Below are 11,821 nucleotides of genomic sequence, written 5' to 3'. Positions count from 1 at the left end.
GAGAAAAAGAGAATAAAAACTACAAAAATGCGAACAGAAAGGCATCATCGTCTTTAAAAGAGAAACACCAATGAAGAAGTAACAATGTATACACTATACATAACATATGAGTATACAAAAATGAATAAATCTACGTATATATAAAAAATGAGAGATAGATTAATAAAAAATCTCAAGCCACTACATATCATTATTATTTACCAATGCCGAGAGTGTACTTACCTTACCTTACCTGTTATGCTTACCTTACCCCGATAAGCATAATCGATATTCTCAGTTTAAAGTTCGAGTAACTTAATTCGTAGGATATTTCGCAGGATGTGCGATTGTGAAGTCGAGAACGCAAATAAAGGTATACAGCGTTTGACATAAAAGAAACCGATTTAATTGGCTTAAAATAACAAATTGCATTGTACATTCGAATCTCGAAGAAAAAAAAACGCGACGTCGAGCATACGGTGCGAGCAAAGACGGAAAACGTATTCATAAAAAATAACAACGTTAGCTCCGCGTGTGTGAAATGTCACGCTCTGTGGCATTTCCCGGCGGCCGAGAAAGTGTAAATACTCGGCTCGCAGAGGATATCGCGTCGAATAAAATTCCACCAATTTACAGAGTCTAAAAGGGCCTCTCTGCGCGCGGATATATCACGTTATGTTCCATCGCATGTATAATTCTCGCGTGCGTACGATATGAAGGTAGATTTATAGAAAAAAAAAACAACGTGTGTGAAAAATACAATATCGCCTACAAAATGATGATTAAAATTCGAGAACGCGCGGAATCGTCCTCTCCCCACGCGAGGACACACGTTAATTTGCGCCGATTAAAAATTTCCGCGTTACGGCTAATCTGCGAGAGAAACGCGAAAGTGACTTACAAAAACTCGCTAAGTTGCTTGGCAAACTTCAACTTCAACCCTCTCATTTCATCGTCCCCTTGCTAACCCTGTTTGCTTGCCTTTTCTGCGGCAAATTCAATTTCGTTGTACAATTTAAGAAGCTCATTTAGGCTAATTTTAAAACGATGTAACAATTAAAACGCCCACTTTTTTCCGTCCGCGAATAATAAGATTTCATTCCTCCTGGGACATATTTTCCTCCGCCAACTTTTTTCGCGTTAATTTTTGGAAATTAAAAAGTCAGCCGGGATACGATGCTGTATCTTTTCAAAAATTGTAAATATGTTATTAAAAAATGATATTCCGTATATTTTGTCGAGTAAATAATTCTTAATGGTCAGCAGTAATTAAAAACATCGATATAATTTCATGTGTACCTTTCGAAAGATATCTTTTTTTTCCATATGTTATTATACGTTATTATTTATTCAATAATGATATCAGTTTATTAAAAATGTCATATCGCTAGTCAGCAAAAGTTGTTTACTCGATCGAACGTACAGGATATTATTTTCAACATTTACAAACTTGTAAAATATGACGATACAGCATCGTGCCAACTGACGCTTTAATTTTTAACGATATTCAATCGAGCTCATGTGCAACGTACAACGGTTCGTGCATCTCCTTGTCATCGTTGCCGTTCTCCTCCTCGTAAAAATTTCCGATACCGTCGGCCATACCGTCGGTGGGGCCAACAACGTGCACCTCCTCGCTAACATCCATTTGCTCATCCTCCTGCGCCGAGATTATGACGTTAGTCCCGTCAGAACCCTCGCCATCAGGCTGATCGGACTTTTCCCGATTCTTCGATGTCGCTTGGCCTGGAAAGGTCACATCGGCGTGCTTAATCTATTGGACGTCTCGTTGCGAAAAGGTGAAAAGTCGCGGCAAACGTGCCGCGACAAACAAAATTTCGGAATAAATGATTTCCCGCGTACTCTGTATACCTCGAAAGTTCGTGAATCTGGTTAAAAGATCCATTCCCACGCGCGCGCGGAATACTTTTTGCGATAATCTACGATGAATTTCGATGCTTTTTAACTGTCTGGCTCTCCGTCAACGACGCTTTTACAGGAATTGTGCAAATTTTACGGACGCTGTAACGTCCCTTACGACACAATAGGGAGAATTTCCCGGTGGAAGGGTCGATTATGAGGTGCGAGCCCACCGTGCGCGTTTATTTACACACATCGTAAATATGTATGGAGGTGTAGAGCGTATAGCCGGGAGCTTAATCACCTCCTTTGAGAGGGTCCGCGACGAAGGCTGCCGAGTCGGATATTATACTGACCTTGGCCGAGATCTCGCGCTTTGCCCAGATAGGAGTACTCCCGTGCGTTCGCTAAACCCGCTATCACACAGGCACTGAGCGCGCTGCGACTGAGATTCATAGGAGATGCATCGTACCATTCGTTGTAATCCGCGTCGTAGCACTCGACGTACGCGATTGTGTTGGATCCTATTACAATAACGTAGTTTGTTTGTAATCGTAAGCCGCTTATATTTTACGCGAAAGTGAAAACCGCTCTCTCAACGAGTAATTTTCGCATTTATAGCTCTTACTTCATATTTATTACATTTTACGCTTCGTCATTGCGCGCATATTCTGAATTATGACGAGAACTCAAAATTCCTAAAAGCTTTCCCATTATTTTCAAGCGGGTTAATTAACGTTTTCTGCACTTTTGCCGAAACCGTATCTTCCGTTACAGCAAAAAAGACCATTACAGAAAGACATAAATATGTACTTTTTTCTCGAAGTTACGCTCGAGGATATAATAAATCAGTAATATAAAGAAAATAGCTCTTTCTTTTTAGGATACCATTGTAGCCGCCGATAACGAAAATCATATCGTCGAGGATCACCGTGGCGAAATTGCTGCGTGGGCTAAACATCTCTGAGATTTCGTGCCATTGGTCCGAGTGATTTGGAGTGTAACGTTCCCCTGGAAAATATAAATGTTTATTTTTCTCCCCGAATGATGCCACTTTTTCCAGCACCTGTCACGTCAAACGTCCGCGTGGAAAATATTTAACACGTAGTTATGCACTATGCAAATACTAAAGATTACGTCATGTACAACGGGCGTTGCAATTCGAGAATGATATCGCGCAACTGACGTAGTTACAACTGAACGAGACTATCATTGTTTGCGCGAACATTTCAGTGTCAAACTAAATTCTGACAAATGTGCGGAGCATCCGCAAAACTTTTTTAATTAATTAATTGTTAACACCCGTACACGTTAACATATCCATTTATGTTATGCCTATATGTATGCAAATAATAATTACCAGAGAGATTTAATTTCCAGTAATTATTTATACAAGTGGAAAATATTAAAAATTGATTGCTTCCTTTTAATAAAGCATTTTTTTTCTTTAATAATATCTTGAAATGTCGAAGTATTTTCTGATCGCGATTTGATTGCTTTCCTGAATAAAGCATTTCTTTAATAATATCTCAGAAATAATGTCGGAAGTACTCTCCGATTGCGCGGTTGCAATTATTAATAACGAATAATAATGGCAAGAGATAACCGGAATTGTGCGTCGGTGAGTTAACTCTGTATCATCAGGCGATTTAATCCTGGACAAAGCCATAACTTTTCAATTGCTATCAGAAGCAATCGGGAGCCCTGTTGTATCGATATTGTAACAATCGAAACTAACCGGAGCTCAGTCTCGCGACGCCGCTGAATCCGCCGAGGGCGTAGAGACTGTCGCGAAAGGCGACTAAGGAGACGCCGGATCGCGGGCTGATCATCGAATTGATGCTGGTCCACTGATTGGTCTCCACGTCGAACACCTCCGCCGAGTCGAGGACCTCCTGGCCGTTGAAGCCGCCGACAATGTAGATCTTGTCGCGCAGAGCGGCCGCGCTCGCGTCCGATCGTTGCCGATGCATGGACGGTATCATCTCCCATTGATTCCGCTGCGGCTCGTACCGCTCGCCAGAACTCATTCTCGTGCGACCATTGTATCCGCCGAGCGCATAAATCTTGCCGCCTTGAACGATGCCAGAACCCAGAACAATGTGCGATAAGTAGACAATAGAAATTATATGAAAGAATGGTGAGACAAATGGTCTTTAGTTTTTATTAAAAAAATATATATAGGAGGATTTGTTTTAACGTAAGTAAGTAAGTAATAATACGAAGAGAGAAAAGAATTTTTTGCACGACTTTTATGCATACATTCGTCTTAAGTAACAAGGCAAATGTATGCATAAACGTCATGCAAGACAATGAGTAAATACCCATTTAAACAATAGCTTTACGCTATTTTAAAGCTTTTATTGATAAAGCGAACTTATCATTGTTTCAGAGACGGCAAAATCTGATTTAATTATACTTAATAATTTTTTTGAAACATTATGAACCAGATAAAAGCGAAGACTGCCGAGCTTTGAGTTTTATCTGTCTAATATCATTTAATGTTATATTAAGAGATTAGAATCGGAGAATTATATTTCGGGGAAAAAGATCTTCTCCTTCTTCTTAGATTATTATCTCGCAGAAAACTCACCGTGTGTACAAACGCTGACGTAACACCTGGCATGATACATGCAGGCTCGCTCCCGCCACGTTTTAGTCGTCGGATCGAAACATCGTACCGTATTAAAATGCTCGTTACCGTCAAATCCGCCGATCATATAGATGAGATTGTTCAGGACGCATAATCCGTGATAAGCCCTCGGCGTTACATCAGTGTTCACTGATAGAAACCATCTGTCAGCTCTAAAGTTCATATTTAGGTAAGTTACAAGACTCTTGAGGTGTTCGTCTCTACCTAACATTTGCGATGTTCTAAAGCGGTGCTTGTGTAAGATCAATATCCCTTTCGCGATGTCAAAATTGAACAAATATTGCACTAATATTCTTTTTAATTATTCTTTTTTTTATTGTCTTATATATCGTTTTATATTCCGCTATATTGTCTTAATATACTGTCTTAATATACCAAATTTTGACGATTATTTTTTGACGAATTTATAAAATATCAAAAGTATATGGTATATCATAATATTTAATATAATAATATTAAATAACAGAAATTGAGCAACATATATATTATTGATGTTAGAGAACAATGGACAATAATTAAAAAGTAAAATAAATATTTTTTCCTTAAGAGAGGTCGACTTCAAATGGGTTAGAAAAATACTGTCACTGTTTAAAAAAAGAAAACGTTTATTTATTCTTATTTAAATCTTAAACTGAAATCCAGCATAGACATCACGGTAATATTTTTGGAACCTTTGAGAAATTTCGATTTCTATGGAAATTTCGGTTATACGATGTCACTTTGTAAGAGCTCGGCGCACCTTGTGTCGTAAGTCTCTACAAAACTGGTGGGCGAACCAGCACTCCATCCGCCAATCGCAAAGAGAATTTCGTATGGCACTCGCGGTCTCGCAATAGGATTTTTTAGATCAATCTCGCCGTTTTGTTTCAACTCTTGCTCGGTTAGATGAGCGTTCACGGAGAGCAATATTTGTTGGCACGCCTTAGAAAATTCGAGCGGATTTTAACGTTAAACTAAAACATTATTTACAGAAACAAAAACCAAAAGAGACATCATAAAAATTAAAAATATAATAAGAATATTATTGCTCATATAATTCCATTTCAATTTATATTTTTATTACAATAATTGTATTAATAGATCGTATTTTTATGAAACTATTACGTATTTCGCGATTTCCATTTTAATATTTCTATATTCCCTTTTAGAGTAAAATAGGAACGTTAAATAGAACGTGAACAAAGTGCCAATTGACTTATATGCTGTAACAATATCTTGTTAGAAAGTAATTGCCAAGGAAACATATATCAGCACTACGCCTAACTCCATTATATTCGATTCGAAATGGAGCGGCAAAACAAGGCGCGAGGACAGCGGTGACGAAGGTATACGAGCTTACTTCATCGTTCTCGACGAGCTTCCAGTTGGCGATGTTATTAATGAAATACTTATGACTCATGAGACCGTAACGTATACATTCCAGCAACCTCGGTAAATAAACCCGCCTCTCCTCGACTCTGGCTTCGACCCACGTCTTGACGGCGTCAAACACGATTTCCTCGTTTTTAACATTGAGCTCGTCGTCGCGCAATATCGCTTCCAGCTCGTCGCAAAGAAGATCCTTGAACTCCGCGCTCTCCTGCAGTATCCGCTTGAAGTGATGACGTATGTACTTCCGGCCCTGTTTCTCGAGGTCGCGGCAGAAGTAGTGCCGTGCAAATTTGAAAATACCTGTAACCGTAACAACGGTCCAAGTTATTTCTAACATAAATGTGTCATAAATGTCATTGTTCGTCCGGAAAATCGAAAATCAACATCCCAAAGTTCGGTACGCGCAATTTAACTTTCAAACTGTTATCTCTGACTAGCGGAGAGCCAGACCGAAATTATACGCCGTACCGTTGTTTCGCGATTGATTGTGCATTTTTATATTTCATATACACCCTTTCGCTTACCTAAACAATTTTCCGGTCGTAGCTCCTGCAACAAAAACTGACAACAGAGCTGGACGATTCCGAGGACCTCGAATTGATCGGCCAGCGGCAATAATTGTTCGACATTATCGGCATTTACGGTGCAGGTGCCCGTGTAGGCGTAGTCGAGGATCAGGCTGAAGATTTCACCGGGGACGGAAACAACGACTTCCGTGGTCTCGGTTTTGCCGCCTTTCAGGCTGTTGGTGAACAGGGCCTTGAAATAGGGGCTCACCGCGGATAATATAGCGCGATGAACTGAGAAGACTTGATCCGGGCATCTTATGACACCGTCGCACAGCTGCTGGTTAACCCTGAAGCCGATAGACTCGTCACAATTCTGAGAACGTTGCACGTGTTTTATAATTAACCATTTATATGTAGAGTTTCAAACGTGCGAACGAATTGAACGTTGTTTGATTGAATTGAAGCTATATATGTAATATATTCGGGTAAATCAATTTACAAATCGTGAAATTTTACAACGCATTAAAGCTACGTTCAGCCCAATGTTTTCATGTCATTAGACATATGTAATAACATGTAGCTAATTTTATGAAACAAAATTATTATATTTTATCCTTAATCCTTAATCCTTAATCCTTAAAAGTACTCCTGAATCGCTCCTGTATAGAGCAGCCGTTCGCGTTACGCGTAACAATTGCGAAAATCAGCTAATTTCCTAAAAGCCAGCAAACATCTCGTAAGCTCGTACTATTATCTCGAAACCGCGCATTGTCCCGAGAGAGAAACGTTAATAATCCGCGCCGCGGACGAGGGAGGAAGCGAGGCAAACGCCTTAATTACGATGGCGCATGATTATACTGACCTGAGCTCGGACCAGACCACGGGGAAGTCCACGAGGGCGTAATTGGACGGCAGACACATGCATCTCCTGATTCTCGCAGACTGCTTTCGCCTGGCCTGCTTGAGGAGCCTGATGCCAGCGACGGTGGCGTGGTCCACGTGCGCCCGGTGTCGCGCCGAGTAGGTCAACGCGCGCGGTCCCGAGCTTCCTACAGCCTCCTCCGCTTCGCCGCTTCCGCTGAGCTGCCGGCAACCCTCGTATTCGTTCTCTTCGCAGACGCGAGTCCCGATAGCGCCGAGACGCGCGGCCATGACAGACGAAGGCCAAAAAATTGGGAAATTGGCCGACTTCGATTCGATCAAAATTGTATCTCTGTCTCCCTCGTTTTCGATCTCTCGACAAAATCGCATTAGATCGATGCTCGATGCATATTCCTGTCATTCGCGAACGATCAGTAAAATTATCTTTGTCGTATAATTATTATACACGAGACAATTATATTTTCTTGAGAATGAGAAAGTATATATCAAATTGTCTTGGTAATCGTGCAATTAAGCTTTTACACAGCACATTTCCACTGGAAATTTTTTTCTGTTTTTCTCCCATTAATCATATCGCGATGCACGATAGTACGCTATTTCCGAACACAAGCTTACCCTATCTTAACAGAAAGCAAAAATCTAACCAGAAGTTATTTCGCAAAAACTTGTGCAGGCATCTCGCCGGAACTATTTTATCAGAATTTTGTTACGGAGCACATAAAACGCTTTATCACGTCTCTCTCTTAGCTTGTGGTAATATCTTCCCTCGCAGATAAAATGTTTCTAACCCATTTATAATCTCGCAACAAATAAAAAATCAAGTAATCTCGAAATAAACGACTTTGAAATATAAAAGCCGTGTATTGACGGAGGATATACAATGTCTCCAACATATGATGCGCGGTTCGTAAAAAAATTCAATAAAGAATTATCGGTTTTACGGACAGAAAGTTTCAAGTAGACTCTACTTTCAATGCCACTCTAAAAAGGAACGGTCTTTCGTGCTCCACTCGGCTGATAATATACGCTCGTGTATAAAGGATAAAGGCACAGAACGAAAATGAAGAAACACGGTTAGAGAGAAAGAAAGCGGAGGCATTCTTATGGAACAGACAGATCTTTAATATATCGATTACTATCGGCGACTAAGATTCTGTTGCCTTATACTAGATAGACGCAGTATCCTTTATATCTTTCCGACAGCTAAATCAGCGGCAAGCTTTTCCAAGAAGTTTCCAAGGATCTCTTTATCTTTCGCGCTTCCATTATATTAACTATTATATTCGAGAAGCATTGAAATAAAATCCATAATTGTACAGGGTATCTGTATACAATTTATCTGTTTATTTACATAAAACATATTGCATCATGCAACATATCCATTTATTATCTCTATTAATAAACTTTGAGCAGAAAATTATAATTGCCATGCGCTCTCTCATGGAGGTTAACAATGTCGCTTTTTCTCTCAGAAAGCCTTTTTTCAACCCAACTCCGCAAAGTATTTTTCATATACCACTCGGGAAATATTTTTACTCGCACTTCTGAGTCCGCTCTCCCACAAAATCCTCTTAAATTAAATCGGCAATGCAATGATCTCCGGGACTGTTAGGCAATTTTTCATTTTTCTTATCTTATTGCCATGGCGAGACCCGCTGTGTCTGTCTCTATAATAAGCGGGTGCTGTGCCCGACTCGTTGATAAAACAATTCGCGCACCGGGAAGAAAATCGTCTCGGCGTTAAATAAATATGTATATACGACTGGCGGGGAGTTAACATTTACAGAGTCTCTCACAGGAACGCTTAAGAAAACTCCCCGTTCTCTTTTTCTCGTCCCGCCGCAATTTCCTTTAATTTACCCTTTATTTTAGACACTTTAGACAATGTCGATTTTCTAATTATTTTGTGCCCTATCTCCCCCTCTCTCGTTCCCTTTCTCGTTCATTTTCTTTATAAAATTAATAATAATTTGCAAAATATATTTGCTGAAAAAGATTATAGGTACGTAAAAGCGTAATATGCCTTCACGACTTGCAAACGGTACATCCAGCGCGAAAGATGATGAACTTCATATTTCTTTCATACATTTCATTCTTTCCGTTGTCTTTTCCTCTTTCTTTCCTTCTTCTTTTTCTATTATTTTTCTCTTGCTCGCCTCTCTTATTTTTCTTTCTTCTTCAGCTCTGAATATCTCTTGACATAAGAACTTTGGTTATACGCCCAACGTCGTATGAGTTCGCGAATTCTATTTCCTACGTCGCACGAATGTTTACGTATACAAATTTACACTGTCTATATACAGGAAGTACATATAAATTCTGCAAACACAACAATATGTATCGCAGGTATTACAGAAATTGAAGAAATTAGCGAAATGTCTCGTGTGGAGTATGATTGTTTCGTAACTGAAGTATTTAGCGAGTCTGCAGCTTCACGACAGTTTACACTCGGAAATGTAAACTCCGTAAATAGAATCGTTTGGATTTCCCGCATTTCCAATTACGCTTACACGAGAGCCAACATCGGCGTTAATCAAGCGCGCGCGCGCGCGAGTAAATTAAATTAACCGATAAAAATTACCCTGCGAGATAAACAACGATGTTGCTCACACACGTGAGTATTAAATACTTTAAGACTTAGGGCTCTGCGCAACAGTACGGAAATTTACGTAAAAGTTTCCGACACACGTCACTCTTAATTTACAGCTGAGATACGTATGCAAATTCCTGCACGGGCACCCCCGCACGGTTTCGCATTACGCGCATGCAGCGTAGTAAACCCCAGCACGCTCATATGCATGTTCACGACCGGAACATGACGCGTCTGTTACTAGGTGTTACGCTTTTGCCCGCGATAATTGTAAATAGGGGATAGGGTTTGCAGTGTTTGCACTACGGGGGTCACGGAAATATCAGCCACAAAATCAATTTATACAGACAATAACACCGGCATGAATCTCGCAATGTGACATTCAAACGAAATGCTTTTAGTGAGTTAGATATGTTATATATGTATAAATTTTAAAAATTACACGTCAGCTGTATATGCAAATTATTTTGATTTTGTTTACATCTCGAAATGACAACTACATTGACGTTTGAGTTTAAAATTAAGTGTCGAAGGAATTAAATTATAAGATGGGCAGCGACACAGCCTCGAGAGAAAGGGCAAAACATTTTATGGAGTATGGAAATGAGTCGATCTCTCTAACAATACGGTACGAGATGTCGCATAATGATAGAGCTGAACGTAATAATTCGAAAATGGTACAACCGGAATTTATCATTTTTATGGTTGCGAACTTTAGCGAATACTTCCACCGGCTTACGTACGTAACTGGTGACTATACCAATCGTCCGAAACGCGTGGAAAACACATTCTCTAATGGGCAGCGGGGGCATCGATGTTCTGAAAACGGCTAAAACTTGAAATCGTGTTTACCCGCGAGATCGGCCCGGCGCTAAGTTAATAAAAACGAAATTGTCAATTTCGCACGTCGACGGTAGAACGTTGCGTGATCGTTTTTTTACGAGTATTCGTGAAATATTCAACGCCGCGAATGCTTCTTAACATTTCGTTGATTATCACGTAATATAAATGTGGAGAGTTGGTAGCTCGCAATTATTTAAAATTTTAAAAGTTTGAAAGCTTTTAAAATAATGTTAAAGTTGATGCATCGAAAGGGTATATATTTATTTTCATGAATGTGTTTTACTATAATTCAATTATACTTGAGCGAAATAATTTTTGAGTGACGTTCGATATAATATTTGGGTCACGATAAATTTGCACAGATTCGCAAAATTATGTTTAAAGTGCCTATGATAATTTATTCAAGAACCAAATTTCGTATTTCGCAGACGATCTTCCGTCCGCTCATCCTTTCCACATTTCTGGGATACATTTTATTTCATTTTTTTTTACGCGCGCGCGCGGTCGACGGAGCTCAATCTCTCGTCATCAGATTTAATTTAAATTCGCGAAAAATGAGAAATATTCCGATAAATGAAAAATTCCGAGTGGCAGCGAATTGTCAAAGGATTGGTGGGGATGAAATGAAGAAAAGAGAAAGACATATATTAAATCCGTTTTTGTACATATACCACGTTCGCATCAGACCCGAGAAATTTGTCCAAGATGAATCGTTCAAGATCTTTTGATCGGAGAGACGCTTCACAATTTCAGCCAGTCATGCTACTTACACAAGCTTGACCGTTACCTCAATGGATACACATTGTTGCGCGATGATTTAATAAACAGTTTCTCATTTACTTGAGGGCAATTCAATATTTTATTTAATTTTTCAGCGGCGCTGACGGAATCTCACTTAATAACAGTTTTTATTATGATATCTCTCGTGCATCAAATAAAACAAATTAAATTGTATTATTTTAATGAAAATAATGTTTATTATCGCTGACACTTTAAAATGTATCGTCACGTTTACGGCCACAATTCGTGTGATTACATATAACATTGATGCGCGGTTGCTGATTTATTAATGCAGAAATACAGTGTGAAACGCGAAAGCAGGACATAAGAAGAAAAGGAAGATATGGAGCGACG

General features: G+C 39.5%; 1 protein-coding gene across 1 annotated transcript; it reads right to left on the bottom strand.

Moving 5' to 3' along the window:
- Window positions 1-308: 308 nt before the first annotated feature.
- Window positions 309-10,287, bottom strand: LOC143907041 (uncharacterized). The gene is made up of 9 exons (XM_077423533.1): window positions 7,235-10,287; window positions 6,388-6,719; window positions 5,832-6,163; window positions 5,232-5,413; window positions 4,433-4,644; window positions 3,578-3,913; window positions 2,728-2,850; window positions 2,196-2,363; window positions 309-1,725 (listed from the first exon to the last, which is right to left on the bottom strand). The coding sequence occupies exons 1-9, from the start codon at window positions 7,621-7,623 to the stop codon at window positions 1,487-1,489; spliced, it is 2,313 nt and encodes a 770-aa protein (XP_077279659.1). The 5' UTR covers window positions 7,624-10,287; the 3' UTR covers window positions 309-1,486.
- Between the last annotated feature and the right edge of the window lie 1,534 nt (window positions 10,288-11,821).

Source organism: Temnothorax americanus, unplaced genomic scaffold (genome assembly GCF_048541705.1).
Source record: "Temnothorax americanus isolate GAGA-0224 unplaced genomic scaffold, ASM4854170v1 Scaffold8, whole genome shotgun sequence".
Lineage (NCBI taxonomy): Eukaryota > Metazoa > Arthropoda > Insecta > Hymenoptera > Formicidae > Temnothorax > Temnothorax americanus.
Note: the sequence above shows the minus strand (reverse complement) of the source record. Positions and strands in the feature narration are given on the sequence as shown.

What these genes read in the sequence shown, in the direction of transcription:
- LOC143907041 (XM_077423533.1), bottom strand. Translation starts at nt 7,623, where the DNA reads ATGCGATTTTGTCGAGAGATCGAAAACGAGGGAGACAGAGATACAATT. An exon ending in GTGGTCTGGTCCGAGCTCAG is followed by an intron (nt 6,720 to 7,234) that starts GTCAGTATAATC and finishes TATCGGCTTCAG; the next exon opens with GGTTAACCAGCAGCTGTGCG. An exon ending in AGCGCGAGATCTCGGCCAAG is followed by an intron (nt 1,726 to 2,195) that starts GTCAGTATAATA and finishes TGACCTTTCCAG; the next exon opens with GCCAAGCGACATCGAAGAAT.